This window comes from Aspergillus piperis, assembly GCF_003184755.1.
Source record: "Aspergillus piperis CBS 112811 unplaced genomic scaffold BO85scaffold_2, whole genome shotgun sequence".
Classification (NCBI taxonomy): domain Eukaryota; kingdom Fungi; phylum Ascomycota; class Eurotiomycetes; order Eurotiales; family Aspergillaceae; genus Aspergillus; species Aspergillus piperis.
Genome location: NW_020291592.1, coordinates 1121660 through 1146847, shown reverse-complemented (window position 1 = coordinate 1146847; position 25188 = coordinate 1121660). Strand labels below are relative to the sequence as shown.

The 25188-nt window shown below is 51.9% G+C and overlaps 9 protein-coding genes across 9 annotated transcripts; 7 read left to right on the top strand and 2 right to left on the bottom strand.

Moving 5' to 3' along the window:
- Positions 1-1096: 1096 nt before the first annotated feature.
- On the top strand, positions 1097-2548 carry BO85DRAFT_362075 (CENP-N/CHL4 family protein; the record flags this gene model as incomplete). Its single annotated transcript, XM_025655608.1, has 1 exon — positions 1097-2548. The coding sequence occupies one exon, from the start codon at positions 1097-1099 to the stop codon at positions 2546-2548; it is 1452 nt and encodes a 483-aa protein (XP_025519778.1).
- Positions 2549-3344: 796 nt separating this feature from the next.
- On the bottom strand, positions 3345-4579 carry BO85DRAFT_483877 (RING finger protein; the record flags this gene model as incomplete). The annotated part of the gene is made up of 4 exons (XM_025663194.1): positions 3345-3486; positions 3539-3777; positions 3831-4158; positions 4212-4579. The coding sequence occupies 4 exons, from the start codon at positions 4577-4579 to the stop codon at positions 3345-3347; spliced, it is 1077 nt and encodes a 358-aa protein (XP_025519777.1).
- Positions 4580-5121: 542 nt separating this feature from the next.
- Positions 5122-6745, top strand: BO85DRAFT_445257 (trafficking protein particle complex subunit 13). The gene is made up of 3 exons (XM_025659217.1): positions 5122-5346; positions 5397-5915; positions 5980-6745. The coding sequence occupies exons 1-3, from the start codon at positions 5140-5142 to the stop codon at positions 6271-6273; spliced, it is 1020 nt and encodes a 339-aa protein (XP_025519776.1). The 5' UTR covers positions 5122-5139; the 3' UTR covers positions 6274-6745.
- A 573-nt stretch (positions 6746-7318) lies between these two features.
- BO85DRAFT_445255 (uncharacterized protein) lies at positions 7319-7990 on the top strand. Its single transcript, XM_025659216.1, has one exon. The coding sequence runs from the start codon at positions 7718-7720 to the stop codon at positions 7928-7930; it is 213 nt and encodes a 70-aa protein (XP_025519775.1). The 5' UTR covers positions 7319-7717; the 3' UTR covers positions 7931-7990.
- Positions 7991-9666: 1676 nt separating this feature from the next.
- On the bottom strand, positions 9667-10397 carry BO85DRAFT_434500 (uncharacterized protein; the record flags this gene model as incomplete). Its single annotated transcript, XM_025658473.1, has 3 exons — positions 9667-10063; positions 10095-10149; positions 10388-10397. The coding sequence occupies 3 exons, from the start codon at positions 10395-10397 to the stop codon at positions 9667-9669; spliced, it is 462 nt and encodes a 153-aa protein (XP_025519774.1).
- A 1321-nt stretch (positions 10398-11718) lies between these two features.
- On the top strand, positions 11719-15683 carry BO85DRAFT_118948 (dDENN domain protein). The gene is made up of 4 exons (XM_025653897.1): positions 11719-12466; positions 12556-14877; positions 14931-15185; positions 15244-15683. Exons 1-4 carry the CDS (start codon positions 11830-11832, stop codon positions 15381-15383), a joined length of 3354 nt encoding a protein of 1117 aa, XP_025519773.1. The 5' UTR covers positions 11719-11829; the 3' UTR covers positions 15384-15683.
- A 1694-nt stretch (positions 15684-17377) lies between these two features.
- BO85DRAFT_118941 (type I 3-dehydroquinate dehydratase) lies at positions 17378-19763 on the top strand. The gene has a single exon (XM_025653896.1). It carries the CDS (start codon positions 17594-17596, stop codon positions 19685-19687), a length of 2094 nt encoding a protein of 697 aa, XP_025519772.1. The 5' UTR covers positions 17378-17593; the 3' UTR covers positions 19688-19763.
- Positions 19764-20163: 400 nt separating this feature from the next.
- Positions 20164-23106, top strand: BO85DRAFT_445251 (transcription factor domain-containing protein). Its single transcript, XM_025659215.1, has 6 exons — positions 20164-20568; positions 20637-20703; positions 20754-21135; positions 21184-21347; positions 21392-22400; positions 22448-23106. Exons 1-6 carry the CDS (start codon positions 20470-20472, stop codon positions 22932-22934), a joined length of 2208 nt encoding a protein of 735 aa, XP_025519771.1. The 5' UTR covers positions 20164-20469; the 3' UTR covers positions 22935-23106.
- A 67-nt stretch (positions 23107-23173) lies between these two features.
- Positions 23174-25162, top strand: BO85DRAFT_516418 (uncharacterized protein; the record flags this gene model as incomplete). Its single annotated transcript, XM_025664845.1, has 2 exons — positions 23174-23422; positions 23493-25162. The coding sequence occupies exons 1-2, from the start codon at positions 23254-23256 to the stop codon at positions 25160-25162; spliced, it is 1839 nt and encodes a 612-aa protein (XP_025519770.1). The 5' UTR covers positions 23174-23253.
- Between the last annotated feature and the right edge of the window lie 26 nt (positions 25163-25188).

The window sequence follows — 25188 nt, the reverse complement described above, 5'->3', positions numbered from 1 at the left end:
CTTTTGTCTCGCTCCGATCGCTACTTGCATCATCTTGCAATCATTCACTCCATCAAGTATTCTTTTCCAAATTATTTCTAGATCTAATCTCCCCATCCGCTGGGCCCCGGAATCTGGATACTTTTCCTTCCCTCCCTTGAGGTACACAGTACCTGCGCTGGGTTACCCGGGAGCCGCGTGTTGCCACCGCACAATCACTACTAACCACTACAGTAAATGCATTTTCCGCTGATGACATCGAAGCCGAGTCATCCTCTTTCCGGTGGCCGAAGTCGGGCCTGCGGAACCAAAGAATCGCACTGCCGCCGGTCCTTCGCCGGCTGGTTTAGGGTCCAAACCGGTTGAACTTTAGGGACGACCTTGGCCACTCCTTGTGAAGTCAGATTGAACAAATTCCTCGCACTGGCTTATGGTCTACCAAACTTGCCTGACCGGGTGTCCGCTATGGATGCCCTGGTTGGCTCGAGGCCGATGGCTTGGCGACCTTAGTATTGTTTAGTATTATTGTTCTACTTCGGGTTTTGCGCGGTTCGCGAGGAGTTAATCTCCCTGCTTATAAACCACATCTCGTGTACCTGCTGAATCCAGTTAGCCAAGTGCCAAACTACAAAAAAGGGTAAAATTATCCGCGAGCACAACCTCACAACCTCCTCATTAATAATCGGGATCTGCATACTTATCGTATGAGGTTATCCACAACCTCTCCTCTCTCCATCCTTGCAGATATGGTATGTTCATGTATCACACGATAGTCGACGTGTAGACAACATACCCTGTAATCACGCTATTTCCGGCATCTATAGCGCTATCCAGACATCAAATCAATGAAAAGAGGAGTAGTGAATGACTGGAGACAGATCGACTAGAATGCGGGAGCCCCTGCGCTGCCAACCGCACTAAGATAAGACCCGGTGATCCTATCTCCACGTGATGTTGTTTGTTGATGCCCCAGGAACCACTGGCAATCCTGTAGCTGCGCGCCGCATCCAATCTATCCAATTCCATACTCAGCAAAGTAACCACTCAGCCCTACCAATCTGACGAGTTGTTGCTCCACGGACCTACCTAGTAGGTCTTCCATCAACACTCACACGCAATGGCCCGCCTAAAGTCCGTCCGCGCGCCTACAACCGCCAGTCTACCCAGCAACCTCCGCATCCCCTCCTCCACGCCGTCCCTAGTCAAAGCCTTTGGCAAGCTCACCCGACAAGCACTGCTGGATCTTGCGTTCCAATGGCTCGAAGATCGCAACCTCCAGGCATTCCCACCATATCTCCAAGAAGACGAAGACGAGAAAGAGGAGGAGGACGAGGGACTGAGTCCCTATCCTGCGGAGCGCACCGTCAACGATGTCCGAAACGCATACCAGGAGTTGCAGCTGCGAAAAGGCGGCAAACGCGAAGTAATTGATCGCATCCTCGAAGGCGACTGGAGACATGGGATCACCCTGCGACAACTTGCCATGGTTGACCTTCGCTACATCGACGACCACTCCTCCAGCCTCCGATGGACCGCACTGGAGCTCTCCCGCATCGAAAGCCAACAACAACAACAACAATCAGACCCCTCCGACCTCTCCGCATGTCTCCCGCGCGTCCATGCCTCAACCTTCCTCAGCAAGCTCCAGCAACAAATCTCTCCGCTAGTAAAAGCGCACTACTACCTCTCCCGCTCGACCTCACTCCCACTCACCTTCCTCCGCATCTTCGTCACCAACTCCCCCTACCAACATCCGCGCCAGGCCGCCGAACTCCTCACCGACTCCTCGCGCGTCATCTACATCGCATTCCCAGACAGCTGTCCCTATCTATACACCTCCATAGCCTCCACCCCGGGCTCCTCCAAATCCAGCAGCGCATCCGCAACCCCCACCGCCATCGCAACCGACCCCCGCAGCCTGCAACGTCTCGTCCGCGACGCCCTCCCCAAGGCCCTGTCTCTCCCCCACCAACGCTACACTCTCAAACCCACCTCCCTAACAGCCAAGAGTCTCCAAGCGCTCCTCTCCCTCCGCGGCCCCGGCCGTGCCAACCAATCCACCGGCGCATTCAGCATCTTCGCCGATGCTGCCCTCGAAGGAAGTCCCCTGGACCCTCGACCATCCAACACCGTCACCCCAGAAGAGCACATGAACCATCCATCGCACTACAAGGAGAACCAGCACCCCGACAACGCCGACACATCCACCTCTAAACCACCCAAACGATCCAACACCGAACACGAAGACCCACACGTCTCCAAAAAGCGCACCTCAACTGTACAATCCCGCTTCGGTACCTCCGCCTCTCTATCCTCTGTTCCGCTCGACCGTCTCGATGTCCGTCTCCTCGATCCCCCAAATCCCAAATCAACATCCACAGCATCCACAGCATCAACACCAACCCTCTCCCTCACCTTCACCGGTGCAGACGTAATCAGCGGATTCCGCAAACTAGCCGAGAACGGCATTATCAATGCAGAGAAGATGCCTTCGTGGATGACGGGCGAAGAAGCAGTGAGTGTAGCTGTTGTTCGTCGGGGTCGGCGGGTCGTGAAGGACAGTGGATGAAGAATTTCCATGGCAAAAGCAAGTTTCTTTCATGGCTATATAATGCTTGCATACATGCCATTAGCTAGCATCCATTATGTGGTAGAGAATGCTCTGAGGGGTTCTCTCTACAGGTATTGTTGTGCTTGTCCCGGTCTGGAAGGGTGGGATACCTCTTATTCCCATGCAGTGGGGCGCGCGCCGGGTTCGAGTCAGGGACACGGACTTTATCCATGTGTCTGCGTGGCTAATTTAGGTTGCATCTGAGCGGTGGGGTTGGCTCAGGCGTGGTATATAGTATCGTTGATTTTGGATGCTCATCTGTTAAGATGGACTTATTGTTTACCGGCGATGGCTTGACTGGAGCTGTAAGTTTACCAGGATAAAAGCCGCTGTGATATCGAGCAAGACTACCACTTGGGGTCAGTAGACAGGACCTCAGGCAGCAGGGAGGACCTCAGATCTATCTGCACAGACAGCACAATCTATGTCTGGTGCAATTTCGACTCATCGTTGGATTGAGCTAAATGTATTGCCCATTTGGAAGAATGATACCAATGTATTGATAATAACTGAATAACATGCGCTGGGTATCAATCTCAGACTTGCGACGCTTGTAACGATCCAAGAAATCCAGGCCAGACGGATAAGCTTCACTACTAATATCGGTTGGCGTAGTCCCACGCACCTCTACCACGTCGCGAACCATAACGAGACGATTGCCGGTGCACCCAGTAAGGATGATATGTTGAACAATCTATACTCAACTCGTCAGTATCAGCCCTACGTGAAGGCAATAAACAAATAAATGTGAGAATCACAGATTCGGTCTCATACCGCGAATTCCAGACAGGCCGAGCTGATCGGCTACATTGACGTAGCCATCAGAATCTACACTGGCTCCTTTGACCAGTTCATCAAGCTTCATGTTACCAGTATCTGCTTGCCAAGGAGAACGGCTGCGCGGAGAGTCAGCTGTGCTTTTGCTCTTAACCTTGTGATGGAACATACCAATAAACGCATCTCACTCCTTGAGCTTGCTGAGTTGCGGCCCACTTCTGGAAACAAGTCTTGTGTATATTGTTTCCGCATGCTGCTCGGCACCATACTATCTCTTCTTTGTCGGGTTCAAACTCCATGAAGCAGATCGGGCAGTCGCCTTCAACAGGTTTCCTGTTCCCATCCTTGTTTTCTTCAGCGCTGGCCTGCTCGCGGCTGATGGGAGAGCCGTTGTACATCTCTCGAAGTTCCTATAGTTTAACCATGAGCACTCCAATCTCATTCGTCTATCAACGTAACTTACCGACGACAAGAATGCTAACTGATATTGCAGATGCTGGGGCGCTCTAAGGGCCTTGACTAGGACTTCACAAGCCAGAATAATCAGCAACTCGGACATTGCAGAATGACCCAGCAGAGAGACGAGGGTGCGGGGTAACTGTCTACGCAAGGGGCTCGACGTACCATAGCAGATGTGTTTGCATTGATTCCCTTTTAGAGCATCTGGGCAGCTGCAAGATGGCACCTTCCCTATCGTTGTCTTATAGATGTTGCCAGTGGTACCGACGATGTCGAAAGATATCTCGGGCGCATCATCGACTTCCGTGACACTATGTCCGACAACGAACATGCTGTACGAAACAAGTTAGCTTTCTATAGGGTCCAAACACGAAGTACGGCATACCGCTGGGATAGTGCACGCGCAGCTCTATCAAGATACGTGCTGGGAGGGTGGGTACGGAATCTTCTCGCTCGGCGTTCAGGAGTCAGCTCGTCATATGATGCTGGTGCTCGAGCTCTTCTTCTAGCAGGGCTAGGGGTGTCGCCAGTCAAATCGATCACTTCGACGGTATCATTGGAAGAACCAGTTGTAGTGGATCGACGCGACTTCTTTGATGACGCGCTTGGTGTGACCTTCTGTTCAGTCGCTTTTCGCTTCCTGGACGATGCGGGGGTGCTTGCCACAGCTCTTGAGCGTGTAGCTCGAGCGTCCGTAGGGGTGGAGGCGTTCGCATGCTGCTGGCGAGAAGGAGTTGTACGTGTCACTCCCATTCTGAACCCAGAAGCTATTCTAGGCCACGAGCTTGACAAAGGGAGAAAGGAGGCGTAGCAAGACAAGAATAGTCGCAGTGGCGACTTCCGTAGTATGGAGTAAACGACCCCTAATCGATAAGCAATCAGATCGGATCATGACATAATCAGGCTAATGCCCAAAGAAATGACAGATCTGGGAGAAAGCGTGATCAAGAACCTGCCTAGCATTAAGATCTACTATAGATGTCACATTGACGATCCTAAGGCTGGTTCGGATATCTCCATTTGTCTAATGAGAGTAGGAAATCGGAGCTATCAAGTCAAGCTTGACCAGGGATGATCCAGTAGTTCGCGTATCCCGGCCAATGCGGAGGTTTGTTCGGTTTGCCTCATTTGGCTTGTTTGCTTGAAGCTAGTGCGGCGCTGATAACGACGGAATGACGCCGCGTCCGGCTCTGGTTCAACTCGCAATCACATCCCTCCATGGCACGCCCGCGCGCTCACTCGGGCGCTGATGCCCCTAAAGAGCCACATGCAGTCTCTCTCAAAGGTACGCTTTGCCGGGACACCCTTTTATCATGGTACCTTGGCTGATCTTGTCCAGTATTGCGGTAAGCACCGAACTTGACCCGACGGCTCCGCTTGTTCCTAAATGTGCAAGGCTATCGCGACCTTCCTTATCCTATCAGTACCCCCTCCCGGCAGCAGACACGAAGATCTCAAGCAAAGCATCACTCAGCTATCCCGCCGATAATGTCGACGATCAGTTCATCCTCACCCCCAATGTACGAAGACCGTCCAAGTTTGGTCATAACCTCACTGACTGTTCGACAAGTTAACCCTCCCTCCGGCGTTTGGATCTGCGTATGTGGGTGAGACGTTTGCATGCACTCTCAGTGCCAACAATGAGTTGCCAGACGAGGAGACGTCGCGTGTCGTCACATCGGTTCGTATAGTGGCAGAGATGCAAACACCATCACAGGTAGCGGCATTAGACCTAGAACCGGCCGAAGACACGGCTTCGAAGGACGGGGTGCAGAAGGGCCATTCACTACAAAAAATAGTACGGTTTGATCTCAAGGAGGAAGGGAATCACATCCTGGCGGTTAGCGTCAGCTACACGGAGACATTGATTGGGTCGGACGCGCAAGCAGCCAGCGGGCGTGTGAGAACCTTCCGCAAGCTTTATCAGTTCGTGGCACAGCCCTGTTTGAGTGTTCGAACCAAATCTTCAGAGCTGGCGCCCCTGGAAGTCGAGAACAAGTCACTCGGACCATATGGCAAGACCCGGCTGCTCCGGTTTGCTCTGGAAGCGCAACTAGAGAACGTAGGCGATGGTCCTGTGGTGGTCAAGGTTCGTCGAACACAAATCATAGCCAAAGTGAGACGTCTCCTGGGCGACATGCTAATTTTGACAGCAAACGAGGCTCAACCCGAAACCGCCATTCAAGGCCGTATCTCTCAATTGGGATCTACAAGGACCGGATCAAGCGGATCCGCGGCCACCGACTCTACATCCGCGGGATGTCTTGCAGGTTGCATTCCTCGTCGAGCAAGAAGAGGGCCAACAGGAAGGGCTGGAGACCCTGCAGAAGGACATGAAACGCGACGGACGCGCCGTGCTGGGCCAGCTGTCGATTGAGTGGAGAGGCGCGATGGGCGACAAAGGATTCCTAACGACAGGTAATTTGATGACGCGAAGACGGGCATGAGACAGACCAATCGGACGTAATATTTCCTGCTTACTGTCTCTCTGCTGTGTACCTGAACTGCAGCGGGCTTTTCTTGGCCTTTGACCCCCCTTGTGTAACAACAACAGACACACATTCCAGACACTGCAGCCAACGATGCCAGCGCAGATCCCGACGAACCCTCCAGCTCCGTGTGTGGCAGTCTGAAGACTCACAAGCTCACCGGTGATTTTCCTCAACCAATCACCGACTCCACGGAGGCATGCATCAGCACACAAGATGAATGGATGAGACGGGAGCCAAGCGGATGTTGCACGGATGCGAACCTTCTCAGGGCAGCCAATCCCAATCCCCTAGCTTACGACACTTTGCGTGGTGGTTACACACGTTTAACGGGGACAAAGAAAAACGACGAGACTAACATCATATGTTCGGGGGCTTATCTGAGGGAGTCTAGTACTAGTCTAGGGGTGTACAGAAGAAACAAAAAAAAAAAGGGTACCTTCCGACGGCGCCCCCCGTTAACGCCGACGGAAGCTTGGCCGTATTCCATTCTATCTTTAGGTAGATTTTGTTCCCCATAAGGAAGGAGTCGTTGAATTACTATATTCCTTGATTAGTTATAGATGAGCCACCACAACTGACCAGCCATGTGCTATTTGTGCAACACAGTCAGCACCGTAAGTAAATACGGAGTAGTTACTACGTAGTTGATCATCAATCAGCCAACCAACCAACCATCCAACTGACCAACCACCCTCCTGTACCTCAGCAAATAGTCAAAATCCACGGAACTACCTAAACTAACCCTGAAACCTAAAGATAACATGATAATTCTCCCCGGGAGCGGTCGAGACCATCCATCCAACCGTTCCCCACGGACCACCGGTCGGGGGGAGTGTAAAAGAGAAAAGTCTAGTACTCAGGTCTAGATAGGTCTAGGTCAAACCTAAATTTACCTCAAACTCAGCAACAAAAAAAAACCAAGTTGTTGTCATGTGTCCACTCCTAGAAGAATAAATAGAATACGTACGTACTCCATAGAATAAAATAGAACCAGCTGAGTGGCAGGTTGACGGATGGATTATTCGGCATTTGGATGTTCTAGCCCCCGTAGACAGAAAAGAAAGAAGAAGAATAGACTAGTAGGCTAGGCTAGAGTTGGATTGGATTTTTACTTTGGGGGTTTTTTTTCTTGGCCTTGCATGGATGCCAAAGAAAGAGAAGGAAAATCCCTGACAATGACATTCAGTCTTGGGATGATATAATTAGTACTAGTTAGTATGTCTTAACTTGACTCGCTGGCGTTCTTCTTTCTCTGTCTCTCTCCCTCCCGACAGTTAGTATGGTATGTCTAGAAAATCAAAGACATCGTGGCTATAATAAGGGATAACACGGATATTTTATCCACACCAGTACACTGGATGATAGTCAGTCAGTCAGTGGGCTGATCAAGGTCCAGAACATGCAACTGCTCTCTGCCTTACAGGCTGGGCTGGGCTGGCTATACCTGCTGTATACTACTATACGGTGTGTGTGTATGATGCTGCGGGCGCTGTTGCTCCGTCCCAGCCATTACAACAAACTCTCCATCACCAACCGACCGACAGACCGACCGCCCGACCCCCCCTTTCTTCAACTTGCAAGTACTTATCTACTGACTAATAAATATCTATAAGTTAACTACTCTATCTGCAAAACAGCTAAATAAAAGTTTAAATTTGTTACTTTATCCTCTAATTTTACTACGTAGGGGATTATTATGTAACTACATGTTCGAATTGGTTTAGTCACCGCCCCTCTCTCTCTCTTCTCTCTTTCTCTCCGTCCCTGTCAGAGGTGTCAAATGTCCATCCACAGCGGGACGGGGTCCTAGGTCGATACGTAGTAATTGATAAATGAATAAGGTGGGTTTTAGTAGGTAAGTGGTATTTATGGAGAATATCTATGCCCCGTAGAAGAGAGTAGAATAGTCTAGGGAAACTGTTAACATCAAATGGCGAAAAGAGAACCCCCAAGCCGTAATGAATACTCCGTAGCGTTAGTAGTCAGTGGAGATAACAGTAAGTAGATCGGTCGGAACATCACCGATTTCCTTTTTCTTTCTTTTCTTTCTCTTTTAAGTCCACAAGGCAGGCTGCGTAGGGCTTGAAAAATCAAGTGAAAATAGAGAACAATCTGAAGCAACCAAATAACTGACTACTGTAAAATGCTTGGTTGGTTTGGGCTTGGCTTGGTTGGTCTACTGCATCAATCATGCGGGTAAGCAAGTCCGGGGAAGTAGGGCTATGCAAGGAACCATTATTGGAACTTTCTCTTTGGTTTCCTTTTCTTTTCTTTTCTTTTCTTTTCTTCATCTTTTCTGCCCGTCTTTCTTTCTTAAGAAGTAAAGATGGGCTGGGCTGGGAAGGCTGAAATTGCTGTCCATTTGTGGTTTAGATTGTATGCATGTATGATGAAAACCTACACATTGATTGCTGCAGGGTTTGGTCTACTGTACTAGCCACTGGATTTATGATTTTTCTTTTTGCCTTTGGTGGTGGTGGTGGTGGTGGTGGGTACATACCTTAGTGTTTGGTGGCGGCCTGAGATGAGTGAGTGAGTGGTGGCTCGTTTTCCCTATATAGATAGTAGTATACGGGATTTGATTTGGTAATATGTATGAGGTTTTCTTCTCACGCTGAGCCCTATGAAGCCGGAGTTAAGGGGCACTGGTTGGATTAAGTTTAAAATGGTGAAACTGGTTCCTCAATCTATGCCGGTGTCTTATCTATTCTGTGACGGTGTGATGTTACCCCATTGGGTATGGTGCGTGAGTTGGAGAACGAATCCATGTCTCGACAATATAAGGATAGTGTTCATCGTAATAATATTTGATTGAACTTCATCATTTATCTGCTCAAAATTAATATGTCTCGTCTCGGGTGTCGACCGGCGAAATAGATTTTGGCACCGGATTATCGTCATTGCTTCGGCTCCACATCGATCATCAACGCAACCCCGGGCCATTTCGACTTGGAGTTCTCGGGTGGTCGGGTGCGAGAGTCCAGAGGATCCACCTCCTTTCTTTTTGTCTGAGGTAAATATGAAAAATATGCATCCAGAATCGTGCTGAAATTTTTGTACCCACAAGATCAGTGAGTTATCTTGTTAAAAGAAATTGGTTTGGTATGCGCTTCGGTCCTTTGCAATTACTCCCACAATGCAGAAGTGAGAACCTCGGCTGTCTTGGTCCAGAGATAACCGCACCCTTTTCCCCCTTTCAGGAACCGCCCTCCAGTTTCAGCTCTAACAATTCTGGATCCATGGGATTCAAGGCTGCGTTGCTGGTCCTCCAATCATCGTTTGTCATGGCGATCTCCGAAGTCTGGTTGGCACTTACCTACCTATTTAGGAACTCCGATGTTGCTACCTTTAGTCTTCCGTACTTCCTTCGCCCCAGGCACAGCTAGCAGGAGGCTGGCTGTGTGCGTGTGCGTAAGGAATTAGCCTTCGATTCACCTCACGGTCGAGCCTGTCGGTCGGACACAATGAGAGGAGCGATAACTGTGTGTCCAACGAATGCATAATACGAATAACAATAATTACCATAGTGGCCTCGAAATCCCGCATTTTCTTCGAAGTGCTCCACATGGCCTCTTTCTCAGCCCCAAACTTCAACCCTCGGCGGCCGTAACGATAAGAGAAGACGTAATGGTCTGTGTTTTCCATGGTTATTCCGAACGGTAGTTCTCTTGCAGCGATCCAACGAGGACCATTCAGGAGCAAAGAGTTGCCGGTGAGCCAAGCCATTTGTGCGCGACGGGATCCACTGAGGGCCCAGCGATTGATATGCTACCTACCGTACCTGTCCCTCACAGATGAGGATGCAAGTTCCTCTGTGCTCCGGATGCCTAGCTGTACTCAGTGAGTTATGTGCATACCTCTCAGCAGTTATACCGAGTATCACAGTAGTCCTTGGTAGGAGGAAGCAGCGGCAGCTGCACCAAGTATTGGCCCGTCCTATCAGCTACCTTGCTTTCCTTTTCTTCTGCCCGCAAGCAAGCAAGCGGATCCTCGTAACACAGCTGATGCGGGAGTTGCTGCACGGCTGCGGATGGTGGTTGGCGGGACGCACCCAACCATGCACACTTACAGTAGTTCATGGTCGCGCCCGGGACTTTGGGGGGAGTGAAAAAGGTTGTTGGTACCTGGGAACTGCGTCTGCCTACTAAATAGTAGGTGAGCGGCAGTAGTACTCCGTCGTAGCAGCAGGATGTCCCACCGACTCGTTGTATTCCGGTTCCAATCTGGGCAGAGCTGCACGTTTATTTGTTATTTTCTTTTCTCTGGCTGCACATTGCTTTCGCTCTGCCTGCTTCTATCGCCTCTCCCTTTTCCGACCATCTTCTTTGTTTGACATGATCCACATGTAGTTGATATTCCAACCATTTGGTAGACTTTCTTTTTATAGTTTCTTTTCTTTTCCTGAATTTAATAGATGTGGAATCTCGGATCGACCTGTGGGAGAAGACTGCACTAAACAATTTATAAAGGGAAGATTGAAGGAAGTGACGGCTGTGGTGGTAGTAGTGCGTGTGCGCAGGAGAGCGCAGGGGAGGGTGTAGACAGACAGTGTGTAGTAGCAGTCGGACAGTCTACTACTAGTAGCAGATCAACCGTGAAGGGGAAGGAGGAAGTAGGAGGAGGAGGAGGAGGGGGGGAACACACGGGGGTTGCCGGGGCTGGATTGGACTTTTGGCAGCCGTTTCGCTTTTCCCCCCCTTCCCAGTGTCTACGCAACCATCCGTCTGCGTGGTAAGTCTAGTTCGAAAAATAAAAAATTATATTATAAAAAAATAGGACAGAAGAAATTTATGACCATTGAAGTCAAGCAAGAATTAGAAAAATAAAAAATAATAATAATAATATTCAAAAGTAGAAAAAAAGAAAAAATAAAGAAGGTTAGGAGTCTTTTTCTAAAAAATTAAGGAACCATAACTTAACTTTCTTCCCATTCCTACACAAAGAGACACCTGTCAAAGCATTCCTCCTTTTTCCAGTTTGTCTCTCTTTTTCCCTTTCCCTCTTGGCCCCCTCACCTGTCTCTCTTCCGCTCTCTCTCGCTCTCGCTCTCGCTGGCTCTCCCTCCCTCCCTCCCTCCCTCCTCCTCCACTAACCGACACTCCTTTTTTTCTTGTCAATGCGTAGATCAACCTCTCAGATCGTCTCCTCTCTTCAGCATCTGCCTTTCTGCAATTCGTCCTTCTATTCCCCTCATTGCATCTGCACCGACGCTTGAGAGCCCCAGCCATCCTGCCCGTTCGCGTTCGCGACAGCGTCGCATTTCTAGACTTATGCGTTCTAGTTGCTAATACTACTACTACTACTACTACTGTCTTCACCACCCGCCCGTGATTCTGCAACACAACCCCCCCTAATTTCTGAAAATTTTCTCCCCCCTCCCTCCTCACTGTTGATGTTCCTGGGAAATTCAGAACATCTAGCAATTGCATTTACTCCATGCTGTGACGACCCCGACGAATTGTGACGATTGATGAGTACAACCCTGCGATCTCTCAGTGACGATTCGACGAGATGCCTTTTTCCTCCTCCTCTTCCTCCTCTTCCCCGCCCGAAGCGTCCACCACCCCGCTCGCCGACTACTTCTGGATTGCCGGTGTCGATGGAACAGAGGTCTTGGAAACCTATCGCAAATTAGGGGATGAGTACCGTGCCAACAATGCCACTTCACCGGGCCCCGCCGTTACAGATACCATCGAGGAAGATGCCGATGCCGAGGAGGATTCCCACCTGGACAGTCTCTCTCGTCCCATCTCCATGGCGGGAAACCGTACCTCCTTCCAGCGCTTCTCCATGCGCTCGGTCGATCCCGAACCCAACGAGAATGGCACCCACAGCAACCGCAGCAGTATGACAATCAAGGGTGCCCCTTCTCCCCGGGGCTCCTCCTTTCTCGAAGACTTCGACTTTGACAAAGCGCTGTTCAAGTTCGCGTCGGAGAGGGAGTCGTTTCTGTCGGATCTCAATGTCAGCGCGGGCGCAATCACCCCCTCGACTCGTCCCAGATCCAGATTACGCACTCAGAAGATCGTCTCCGAGGAGACCCCACAGCCTGCGGGCCTGCTCCGGTCTAGCATAGGTAGTGTGCGGCGACACATGGCATTCCGCGATATGAACAGTATGAAGAGGCAACCGTCGATTGCTCGTCAAGGTGAGTAGAGATCCTGGTGGGGTAAATGAAGGGGGAGGGCCGACAATAGGGAGTATAGAATATAGATGGCTAACAGTAAACAATTACAGCATCTATCCGTACCTCACGACGTCTGAGTAACTACAACTCCGTGATACCTGTCCCGCAACCGCTCGAAATCTCCCCCACCATGCACCCCCTAAAGCGGAGGTTCGAGCCCGTCCTGCTCGACCGGTATCCGACAAAAGGCATGTCCGACGAACTGAAGCTGCGAGGAAATTTCCCGGACTATGTCCCCATGTTTGCTTTTCCGAACGACATCAACATAGTCTCGTCGGACCAAAGGCCGCGATCCACTTGGCACGGCTTCGTTATGACTACTGATAACGGCTCACGCTTGCACGCCATCTGTCTCATCATCTGGATCCCACTCAACCAGCGAGCGGCCGAAGAACTTGAGAAGCGTTGCGAGGAGTGGCGGAAAGACAATATGACCGATGAAGAGAGGGAGTTGGCGGCAAGTCTGGGTGAGAGGCTGGCAAGTGAGCGAGCTAAACTCTCTAGGCTTCTCGCTCAGCTACCCACCGTTCCTTCAGGGTCAGAGTCGCGAGAGCAGTTGGAAGATGAGATCAGTGCCGTAGAAGAGAAGATCACCTTGATGACTGATCTCTTGCGGCCAGTCCGTCACGGTGCAGCATCCAAGATCGAGGGTTTGACAGATGGGGATACTGGATTCTGGATTCCCCGCGCCTACGGTATCCTGGGACGAGAGGAAAACATGACCAGCTTTTGGAAGGAATGGCTGAAGGCTGTTGTTGTTCCAATGACGGACGGCAGCCTCCAGCGGATTCCCCCAAGCTCCCCACGCATGGGCATCTGGCAACCCCTGGAGCGATATGTGATGAACCTGTGTACTGAGGCATTCAGTCCCAACTCGTCCAAGACACAGGTGGAGCTTGCGGTGCGTGAGTTGCGTCTTTTTGCTCGCAAGGAGGCTGCCAATGAGCTGCCGGGCTCTCGGAACACCGACCTCTATGCGCTCTTCCGGGCCCTGTCGTTACAGAACATCATGATCTTGTTCGAGTACGCTCTCACGGAGTCGCGCATTATCCTCTTGTCATCCCACACATCGATGCTGTACCTGGCGACTAAGGCCATCGTTGACCTGTTGTTCCCACTGCAGTGGGCCGGTGTGCTTATTCCCATCCTGCCCGCACGACTCATCCAGGCTCTGGAAGCCCCTTGTCCCTACATTGTAGGTATTGAGCGTCGTTATGAGAAGGTCGAGCTTCCGTCAGATGACTTTGTGTTGGTCGACCTGGATGCCGACCTTATCGAAAGCACTGTTCAACCAACCCCTCTCCCTCGTCATCAGCGCAGAAAGCTACTTTCCTTGCTCCAGCTGGCTGCTCCTCATCACAGTCGGTGCGGAGTACCCACTGGGCCACCGGCATATGCCGTGGAAACATACCCCTTCGATTCATTCATGTCGGAGAATTCCTCTATTTTCTCGTCCAAGGCTCAGTCTACCCAGTTGGCGAGGTACGTCAGTCTCAACTCGAGCGCTTTCGGAGCCACTTCTGTAACCCCAAATACCCAGCCCCCACTCATCTTCAACGCCTACCTGCATGCTCGCTATGAGCAGGCTGCTTCAAGGGGGTATTCGTCCAAGGGCCTAGACCGACCGGGAACTGGCTCCACGCATAAGACCGGCTCCCCGCCGTCTCCCAGAGACATCTCGCCCACGTCCGGCCATTTCCCGTCGGTCTCCGGCTCCCGTGCTGATTCCGGTACGACATTGCAGGCATCGCTGCGCGAGAAACGTTCCGGCCACTTTGATGCAGCATCTCGGCGTAGCTCCTCATTCGGGATGGACATGCGTACCGGTGTTCCGCGCCGGCCCAGTGCTCCCTTCCTCGGCCACGCACCCAATCTGTCTGTAACTACGTTGAACACCGACTATAACCCGGGTTCCACCTACGCACCTTCGGTGTATGCACAGTCCACAGTCGCTGCGTCGACGATAGTGCCCCAGGCCTCCGCGCAGCCCATTCACAACGCAGAGGGTACCTGCTGGGTGGAGGGACATTGCTTGCAAGTACAGCCGTGGGACGACAAGGCCACCTGTGCAATTTGCGATGACCAGGCAGAAGAAAACATGTACAAGTGTACCGCCTGTAAGACAGTGGTGCACAACCGGTGCGCCCTCCAGATATGTCTTGTGTGTCCGGCCGCCTTCCACCCCGAGCAAGTTCGCGCTGCGTTTGTCCGATGCTTTGCCAGCCTGTTTTACACATACAAGAAGTTCCTTCAGCCCGCCACTGGTGACAAAAAGAAAGCTGGGTTGACATACAACTTCAACATGGAAGCCTTCATGAAGAGCTTGCCCGGGGAGCATGCGGAATATATTGCTGTCCTGCAACAGACACAAGGTAAGACACAGTGGCTTACGAGCTGATGGTCGCAATTGCTGACGTGTCACTAGGCTTTAACGAGTTCATCAGCGAACGGGAGAGAGCGAATCCCAAGTCGCGAGACCCTCGGATGACCCTATTTGATGAGATCATTCTGTCCAAGCGCAATCGGGGCCGATCCTCTATTTTCTCCGGTCGTAGTATGACCGATTTCCTATCTGACACGTCAAACCACCTCTGGAGAACCGCGAGCGCCACATCCTTTGGAGGGGGTAGTAGGAGCCAGAACACCATGTCCGGGGACTATAGCCGGCTAGTCTCACGAGGTTTGTGACCCGTCCTTTCCCTTTTGTGTCTCGAGCTAACCAAAGCATCAAATGACAGCACCGGCGAAGCTCGATAACAGTCTGATGAAGGAACCCCGCATGATCCATGGGGCGCCTCGGGTCTCGAAGACGGCAAATACTGCACGCAGAAAGCCGCTTCCCAAGCTCATGAATGGGCTTGCCATATCACCCCCTTAAGGAGGGAGCATCACATTGGTGGAGTGCACATTCCGAAAGATCACCCTTGGATATGGCACGGCCCCGTGTGACACCAGACCGCCACGTATCTCATGTCGTATCTCTTGGTCCGGAGCTATTGCTGTTGCATGCGAGTAGAGACATGTGGATACGTGCGGTGGGTTATTATCATCAAATATCACTTACGAGTGGCCCGCGACCGTGTTTGAAACACTCGTCGCACCGTGCCTCAGATTCCGGCGCAACATAACCCCTGGATTGCAGCATCTGGTCTGCAAGCCAGGTCTATTGCTTACTAAAAAACATCAAACGTCTGACTGAAGGTCATGGAATGAAGGCCTCGGGTGATCTATATCTTCACGTGAACGGGCCGCTCATCCTGAGGCATGATCGCCCGGGGTTATTGGATACACCATGACGACCTCAGTTTGCATAATAATGCTTGTCTGGCTTGCCAGTCACACCTGGCTCTGCAGTCACGGAGTACATACATCATATGCATCCATGTACACATAACTACCACATACCTCCCCCATACATATGCTGCGCTGAACCCAATTGCCTGAACATGAACGAGCATCCACCGATGCTGGAACAGGTATGCATTTCTTACCTGGTGTCATTATTCGAACTTCTTTGTTGTCTTTTTTTCGAGAGCATTTTGGTTTTTGTTTCTTTCCAATACCCCCTTTTGATTGGCTGGTATTTCTTTTAATCTATTCGAGTGCCTTTCTGGACTATTGGTGGATTCAGCCGTCATGTTACATAAGGTTCCTTCTGCACCAATTGACCACTTGCCACCTGTGGTACACCGATATGCAATTGCATTGATGAAGTACTATGTAGAATATGGGCGTCGGCCCTGGCTGTAAGGCTGATTGTCCAGGCCAGCTGGCCGGAGCATCCGGGGACTAAGGTCAGCTACGATGCAGCAGGGAGGTGGAGATGGCGGCCACTTTTTATGAACGATGCAACGTCAATTGGCCTACGGGGTACGACGCCGGGTTACTCCCCGGCCAGGGAACTGCCGCAGGTGGGCATGTCCGAACCAACAAGAAGGGGTGTAGATAACGCTATGGGAGGGGTTTTTTTCCTCGTATCATGGGAGCTTGAGGGGTGATGGCTGGTGAGACAGATCATCCTGATAGACGCGACCGTGTCCAATAGATGGGGATGCTGGGATGCTGGGATGCTTGGATGCTGCCTGGATCTGGGGTGAGGAAACCGATCGACAGCGTGGAGATATTGTTGGTTTGATGTAGATGGATGTAAATGGAGTTCTACTGAAGTTAATTCTAGAATCTTGTCTACCAGACCCTGCCTTAGGAAGTAGCGAGATGAAAGAGCACGCACAGTAGTATCTACATACTCCGTAGTAATACATGGAGTAGGATTGATGGTCTGTCGGAAGAATAGCAAGCAAGCATCAGGTGAACTAACTCTTTGGAGGCTGGGGAAACGGGAGAGGACGAGTCCCACCCGTGATTGGCGGAGAAATGGCCTCCGCCCCCCCGGTAGGCGGAGTTGGGATTCCGGGGAAATTCCTCGATTCTTTTCTCCATCGCCAATGATCCATGCCATCTTGACTGCTAGTCTCCAGCTCCAATTCTCCAAGTCTTTGCTCTCTACCCGCTCTCTCCCTCATCTCGATCTGCTCCCTTTATCGGCTGAATCCCTTCTCATCTCTTCCCGAGCAGATGTCGTTCCTTCTCTCCAGATCTTCTCTACATTGTCTCCTGCTTCCCCCCTCTTCCTCACTGTCTTGAAACTCTGTTGATCGGCGTGAAGCCCCTAAACCAATCTGCTTGCATTTGACTCCGACTTTCCGGCTATTAAACGCTAAGCCCCGACGCTGTCTTGTCTTTCCGCCGGCGCTCCGTTCTTAGTAGTACTTGACTCTCCCTCCTTGTCTTTCTTGGGCTTGGGGTTGTCTGTCGGTGTACTCGGCTCTGGTGCAGATATCACTTTCCCGAGTTTGGTTGGGGTCCATCAATGCCACATACAGTACATACATACTACATCTATAACCGGTCTTGACTTACTACTGCTGCTACTACTCTTACTGTTATATACTACTACGTCCGTTGTTGATTTTGTTCCGTGATCTCTTCTCCGCGATCGACGGGAGAGTCAACGTGACGTATCTTTTTTCGACATCCAACGGTCGCATCCAAGTATGAGAAGGAGCAGTATACTGCATATGCAATGAGATGATGCAGACAGCCCTTCATCAGCCCATGGGGATGACACTCTTGGCTGATGCCGCTACTTCATCCCTCACGGCTCTCAAAGGCTCTACCACATCTTCTGCTTTTTCGTCGCTAACCGTGCCCCCGGAGCCTGCACGGACGGTCGTTACAGTCTACAGTCCGGGGCAAGAGGCCATCGTTCAAGTGGTTGCGGATATCCTCGGCAAGCCATGGACTACCGAAACCTCACTGTCTACGTTTGGCCCAGGCAGCAACGCCGTCGTCGTAGGGTTTCTCGCCACGGAAGATTCGATTGCAAGCTTGCAAGTGGATGACCCGGCGTCCTGTATTCTGGTCAATACGCATTGTGTCGACGATGGATCGTTTCCGGATGACGCACTCACCGAGCGCTGCCATTATGAGTTCCTCTACTCTCTGCGCAGTCCTTTCTTTCGCCGCGACCTGACTCGCTTCTTGTCGTTGATCCTGGGTCAGACTCGGCCGCATGAGGACTTGAAAACCAAGAACCGGACCAACTTCATCTCCACGACATTCCCGGATGTGCATGCGGCCCTGCCAAACCTCGACATCCTCTCTGTGGGCTCGGATGCCGTCGAAATCCGCGTGGATCTGCTAGTTGATCCTGAACCACCCCAGGGGGCAGAAGTGTCGGTGCCGAGCCTTCGCTACGTAGGGCAGCAGCTGATGTTGCTTCGGCAGCATACGGAGCTGCCCATTATTTTCACCACCCGGTGCACCAAGGAGAATGGCAAATTCCCCATGGATGACCCGATGCTCTTCTACAAGTATCTGCGGCGGGCGATTCAGTGGGGAGTGGAGTACATTGATGTGGAGCTGTGGCTGCCCGAAGACATCCGGAGACGGCTGTCGGAGGTCAAAGGGAACAGCATCATCATGTCTGCGTTCCACGATTTCTCCGGGACGTGGAAGTGGACGTCTCCAGAGGCACCCCGGATCTTTGCGGAGAGCGCCAAGTACGCGGACATTGTCAAGATGATTGCCATGGTGACTACGATCGAGGCCAACTACGAACTAGAGTACTTCCGGTCGACGATCAAGGGGACCTACGGGCCCTACCCACTTCTCTCGGCAGTCAACATGGGCCAACTAGGGCAGCTTTCGCGTGCGCTCAACACGGTGTTTTCGCCCATCACGCATCCGCTGCTGCCGATGATTGCCGCGCCCGGCCAGCTGACCGCCGCCGAGATCAACGAGGCCCTCCACATCATGGGACAACTTCCGAAGCGAGATCTGTACGCGATTGGGTCCTTCCGATCCACGCCGCAGTCGATGTTTATGGAGAAATGCTTCAATGAGCTGAGTCTACCGCACACACTGACTTCGATTGACCGGGGTCCCACGGGCTCGATCGAGCGGGTGATCACGCAGCCGAGCTTTGGGGGAGCGTCCGTTCACCCGCCGATCGCCAGTGGGACGAGCAGCATCCCGGCCATCAGCGAAGCAGCGCAGGCGATCGGACTGGTGGATACGATTGTGGCCATGCGGGGCTCTGGGCGGCCACAGCAGCCAGCGCCACCGCAACAGCAGTTGATGGGGGAGAATGCGACGTGGAAGGGAATCCGGGCGACGTTGACACGGGACTATGTGCCGTCGGCGTACCGGGGACGAGCAGCCATCATCTTAGCGGGGAGCGAGAGCGAAGCGTCGGCGACGATCTTTGCATTGCGCAGTCTGGGAGTGGGCGCGATCCACACGGTCGGGTTCCGGGCGCGCGGCCCGCTGGCGGAAGGACTGGAGCCGTTTACGTCGATCCAATCGGTGAAGATGGTGGAGCAGCCGTTCGTGATGGTGTCGGCGCTGCCACCAGAGAAGTCGCTGCTGGTGCAGCCGTTGCTGCGGCACTACCGGACGAGTGGACGCACATCGCCGCCGTCGACTCGGGGGAAAGTGTACCTGGACTTGACCAGGGGAGAGCGCACGGGAGACCCGGTGGGGGTAGCCGTGCGAGCCGGCTGGACGGCGTATGGGATTGAAGATGTTGATGCATGGACGACGGTGGAGACGCTGCGACTGCTGGTGGGACAGAATGTACCGTTTGATTTTGTACGTATGGCATCGGGACGGGTGTTTTGATTATATCTTGATATAGAATTGGAGTAAATCGGTATGATAAATGAATGAACTGTATCCACTTTAAGTAGGAGTATTAGTGCTGCTACTGCTCTCAATTGTAATGGTGTGATGAATGCAGTGTGATCGTCCTTACAACAGACGATGGATATTAAAAGCAATCACGGCAAGTGAAATAAATTAAATACTAAGAGTGCCGGGCCGGGGCATATGCCGGCTGCAGAATAGCTTCTCTTACTAGACTGGAAAGGTCTGCAGGATGATAGATTGCGATCGACAGTTTCTGACAAGATGTTCACCAGTTCACCATATATTCTGGGCACTATCCTGGATAGTGATGATGGCTTTTGAGAAGTGCTGGATTTGCGGACGAGAATCCGTGCTGGAAGCGGGAAAATCCCGAGGAATATTTAACCGACAGAGAGTTGGTGCTTCATGCATGAATTTAACATTTCTCACCAACCACTTAACATGATCATACTACTACTAGTAACTCAACTGATGCAAGAAAAGAGAAACTCCCCGCATTCGCAGTGTCTAACCAGATCCATCTTAGTCCACCGGCTTCTCCACGTTTGCTTTTGGTTTTAAATCCGGGGTCACTTCGCTTTTCTTCTTTTCCCTCACTTTCTCTCTCTTCCTCTTTCTTCTTCTGCTTCGGCTTCTTCTTCCTTGACTAAATCATCCCTTCCTCTCTTCCCCACAACCACGTCTCAACAACAACTCCAACTCTCACGCCATCCTCTTCATCCTCTCCATCATCCATCCTATGCACAGGCAATGCCATGTCCCGCCCCCAGGTCAGCATCGACCGTCTCACTCCCCGTCGCGTCCATGCCGAACCCCGTGAATCCATGAACTGCAAGTCCTGCAGAAAGCGAAAGGTACTCAGATTATTCTTATTATCTTTCGTGAGATCAGCATCATCTTCTTGATCTGACAAAATTGCCAGATCAAATGTAATCGTCTACGTCCCAGCTGCGAGGCCTGCAAGGTCTTCCAATGTCCATGCATCTATGGTCTGATCCTCTGCCTGCCACGTTAATCCGAACTCTACTCATTCTGGTAGACGCCGTTCCTAAAAAGCGGGGACCCAAAACCGATGTCCTGGAGGCCTTGCTAAAACGTGTTGACGGGCTGGAAAAGCGCCTCCAGGAAGACTCGCCGATTTCCCCGACCTCGGCTACCTCCCCCATCAAATCCATGGACCAGCAACTACTGCCGTCCGCCTCGACGCCATTCCACTTTCCCCCGGCGCCTCATGGCTTTCCCCCACCCCCGCAATCGCAGCCGCAGCAACACCGGCTGCCCGATGCCATGCTGGACAACTACTTTGCTCGGCTGCATGGGAAGCCGTATTGGATTCTAGATGAAACGGCGACTCGTCAACGGCATCAGCATGGACAATTACCGGTGCATCTGTCTATGGCGATTTATGCCCTAACCCTAAGGTAGTAATTATTGTTCCCTCGGTCGTGAAAATCTGGCTGATGTTGTAGATATACTACGCCGAATCCACCGCAAGGCAGTCTGGAGTATGCTCGGCAGGCAAGACGGCTGGTCGATATTGACAATCCGTCCATCGAAGGGACCCAGTCTCTGCTACTGCTCTGTCATACCTTTTTCGCCTACGGGTGTGGCAAAACAGCCTACATGGTATTAGGTATGTGCGACGCCAACTGACGCAGACTGGTGCTGACTGCTCAGCCAATGCGGTGTCCATGACACTGGCGCTGGATTTGTATCGCGAAGCACCCGCAGCGCTGCCCGCGGCAGAACGTGAGATGCGACGGCGATTGTTCTGGACCGTCTACGTGATGGATCGCTTCCTCACCTGTGGCTCCAAGCGACCGTGTCTTATTGCCGACCATTCCATCGTCCTGCGTCTTCCGGGCAGCGGGTCTGAAACGGGCGAATGGTTTAACCCGGTTGGCCCTAATATCCATTACTCCCCGGACCGTCGCAAAGGCCCTGGTGGCCCAGCTCTTTTAGTCGACATTACGCGCATTCTGGGTGTCACGCACCGCTATCTCGCCGCGGGAGGCGTCAAAGGCGACTCGCATTTTCCCTGGCACGCTCTCTCCAATCTATCCAAGATCCGCCAGGAACTCGACCTCTGGGCGGCTGGCACACAGGACTTGTTCGCATCGATCGAAACGCTATTCGGTCATCCGGAGAGCACGCTGCTACTCCTGAGCAAGCTCATTTACCACCTCGTGCACTGTCTACTCTATCGGCCCTTCCTTCCCATCGACCTGGTCGAGCTGCGCGGTACCGGACAGCATCAGTCGTGGCAGATCGAGGCGACGACGCTCTGTTTCTCGCATGCCAATGCTATCGCCGAGCTGGTGGAGCTGGCCCGACACGCGCCACGCATCGAGTGGCCCGCCCTGGTGGCATACTGCGTGTGCACGGCTGGCACCGTACACGTACACGGCGTCCACTATCACGGGCGCGAGGGAGAAGTGTTTGCGTCGAGCGCAGACTTTCTCGCGCGCGAGATGCACCAGCTGTCGTGGCTACGGCAGTACTGGGCGGGGGTGCAGCACCAGCGGGAGATGCTGCAAAGTATTTCAGGATGCCATGCCGAGCTGGTGCGGACAATGGCAGCGCGACCGGTGCGATTTGCCCCGGTGTTCCATCTCGAGGACTTCCTGGACCGGTATCCGGGGCTAGCCGTGGATGGGGCGCATTTGCGATTAGTGGACGGAGACGAGTAAGCCACCACCTTTCATATAAAACTTATAATGCTGACTTGTTTAGATTACCACTGGACCGACCCGATTTCAACAGACTTATGTACCCGCCTGCATCGACTCTACCTTCCCAGGGCCGAGGATCCGTCAGCTTCCAACCATCACCGACATGGCCACAACCCGAACTCGCCCTACCAGAGAGCAGTCTAGGCTTCTCACCAGGAGTGAGCAACTCCCCTGCACCATTCCTCTCCGACCCATTCACTGCACCGACACCGCCCGCACAGCCCCAGTACGCGACGTTTCCGTTTGAAGCTACGCCGGGCGGACCGGCACTGACGCCAGACGCCCCGTCACAGGGCAGCTCCAGCGCCACTGCAACAGCAGCAGGAGCTGCAACAGGCACAGGCGAAGGCGAAAAAGACCCGTTTCTGAGTCTGCTGGAGCAACTGGCAGAGAACGAGCATTCGCAGGGCGGACCCAGCGAGCTGGACTTTTTCCTCGGAGAGGGGCTAGATATGGTGATGCCTGAGGTGGAGGTGGAGAATCCGTAAGCCAGATACGAGCCAGGACATGAACCTTAGGGAGAGAAGTAAATACGGAGCGATGATACCCTGTACATTATAATCAACACCAGCCAGCCAGCCAGCATAGTACATACACAAGTAGCTAAGCATACTAGTATATAATTAGGCCATAACGATCACATGACATGACATCATGACACACCCTCCATCTAACTTTTGCTCACACAAGTTCACATGATACAACATCTCCAACTACTAAAAACAGACACATAATAATTCGCCATGTCCTCCCCACTACCATAGAGTACATGGTAGAGAGGGAGAGAGAGAGGAAGAGGGAAACGGGATGGACCATAAAATCGACACCCTCGCCACCCTCCACAACTGGACCCAAGGCACTCCATCCCTGTATCCTTTCACGGGCATTATTCAACTGTACCTGGCGGAGGAGATCTCGGTAGTGACGGCTGTAGGAGAGATCAGTGCGTTTGTGGAGAAGAGGGGGGAGGGAATAGGTGACACCCCTATCCCACCATCATCATACCTTATATATTATACCCCATGATGCTAATAATAATAATATAGATGAATGCGTCCACGACCTATGGGCCAGTATTCTACACGCAGGGAGATGTCTACCCTGCACAAATATCATGGTATCATCAGCATCAGCTACTACTGCTGATAGAAGTATCACGTCCAACGGTAATGGTGGTGAGCTGGGAGAAAAGATGATGATAAAGAAAGAGACTATCGACACAGACATCTCCCATCACCAAACACCCACCCCATCGCAGAAGAAACTGATTGCCTTGTTGCACGCGATCAAGAATATGCCGGATGTGCATGTGCATATTCGCGCGAGGACGACGCAGTCGAGGTATTCTTATTTTGCTGCTTCGCAGGTGGGTGGTTCGGGGGCGAGGGAGAGGTATAGTTCTTATGGTGGTGTTAATGGGGATATTACTGAGAGGAATGAGAATGACCCTGACCCTGGAAATGGAAATGAAGGGGAAGATGAAGGAGAGAGTACAGAAGAAGAAGAACTATACCACCCATCCTTAGGTGTATACCTTGATGGGACGGTGGGCGGGTCGCATTATATTCGCCATTTGCATGATTCTGTGGCTACACCTGTTCCTCCTCCACCTCCACCTCCTATACCATCAGATCCAGGAAAGAACACCAACACACCCCAATCCCAACCCCAGAATCAACCTCAAACTCAACCCCAAGAAAATTCCAGACCCAAACCCCCCAAACTCCCCTCCTCAGCATCCGAATCGACCATCCGACCCACAAAAACCAAGAGTCTAGTATGGGCCTACCTACCACATTTCCGAGATGTGGTAGGGTCAATATATACTGATTTTGGAGATGTGCTCGGGATGCATCTGCACCCTTTTCCACATACACATACACATACACATCAAAAACACCAAAAATGGCACCCGAAGGATCAAGCCGTCCTCCACCAAGCATGGCTCAACTTCATCACATTCCTCGCATTCCTCGCTAGAGAAGGGGTATTACATTCCCCGAGTGAGTCGGATAATAATGAGTATGGGTTTGATGAATATGATTGGGGATTTGATCATCATGATAATGGTCATAATAATGAGGATGGGGATGAAAGCGACGGAGTTGGGTCCTGGATCGATGATCTTGCGATTTCGTGTCTTCGGATACTTGATAATCTTCCACATCATCATCACCACCATGATAAGAATGATAATCTGCGAAACAATACCAAGATCCTCACAGCAACAACCTTCGCCCTGCTCTACGGTGAACATCTCTGGCGGAGACGTGGGATTCGCACTCCTTCCCATCCCCATCCTTCCCCTCCTCAGCAAGAAAGACCACAAGAAGAGAAAGATACGGAGAAAGCGAAAGAGAAAGAGAGTGATAATTACATAGTAGCAGGTCTCACCCTCGATGAATTCGAATCCGGGTCTGTGTCTGCTTCTACGTCTACCTCTGCGGCGAATTCTCCGCCTTTGTCGGTTTCACCACATCCACAGAATAATGAGGATGAGGATCCGGATGGGAGTGAGGATAGGGATAGAGATAGGGATAAGGATAAGGGGAGGTTTATTGCCAGGAAGACCTGGGAAGGGTGGATTCGGAGGTGTAATGAACTTGCGGGGGATGTTGGGCCCGGGATCGGGATCGGGATGGGGTTGTGGGATGGGACGAGGGAGGCGGCGTGGTTGGCGGGGGAGGTGTTGAGGAGGGTTATTTCTATTTCATAGTAAGTGGTTGAGGGTATGTATATAGT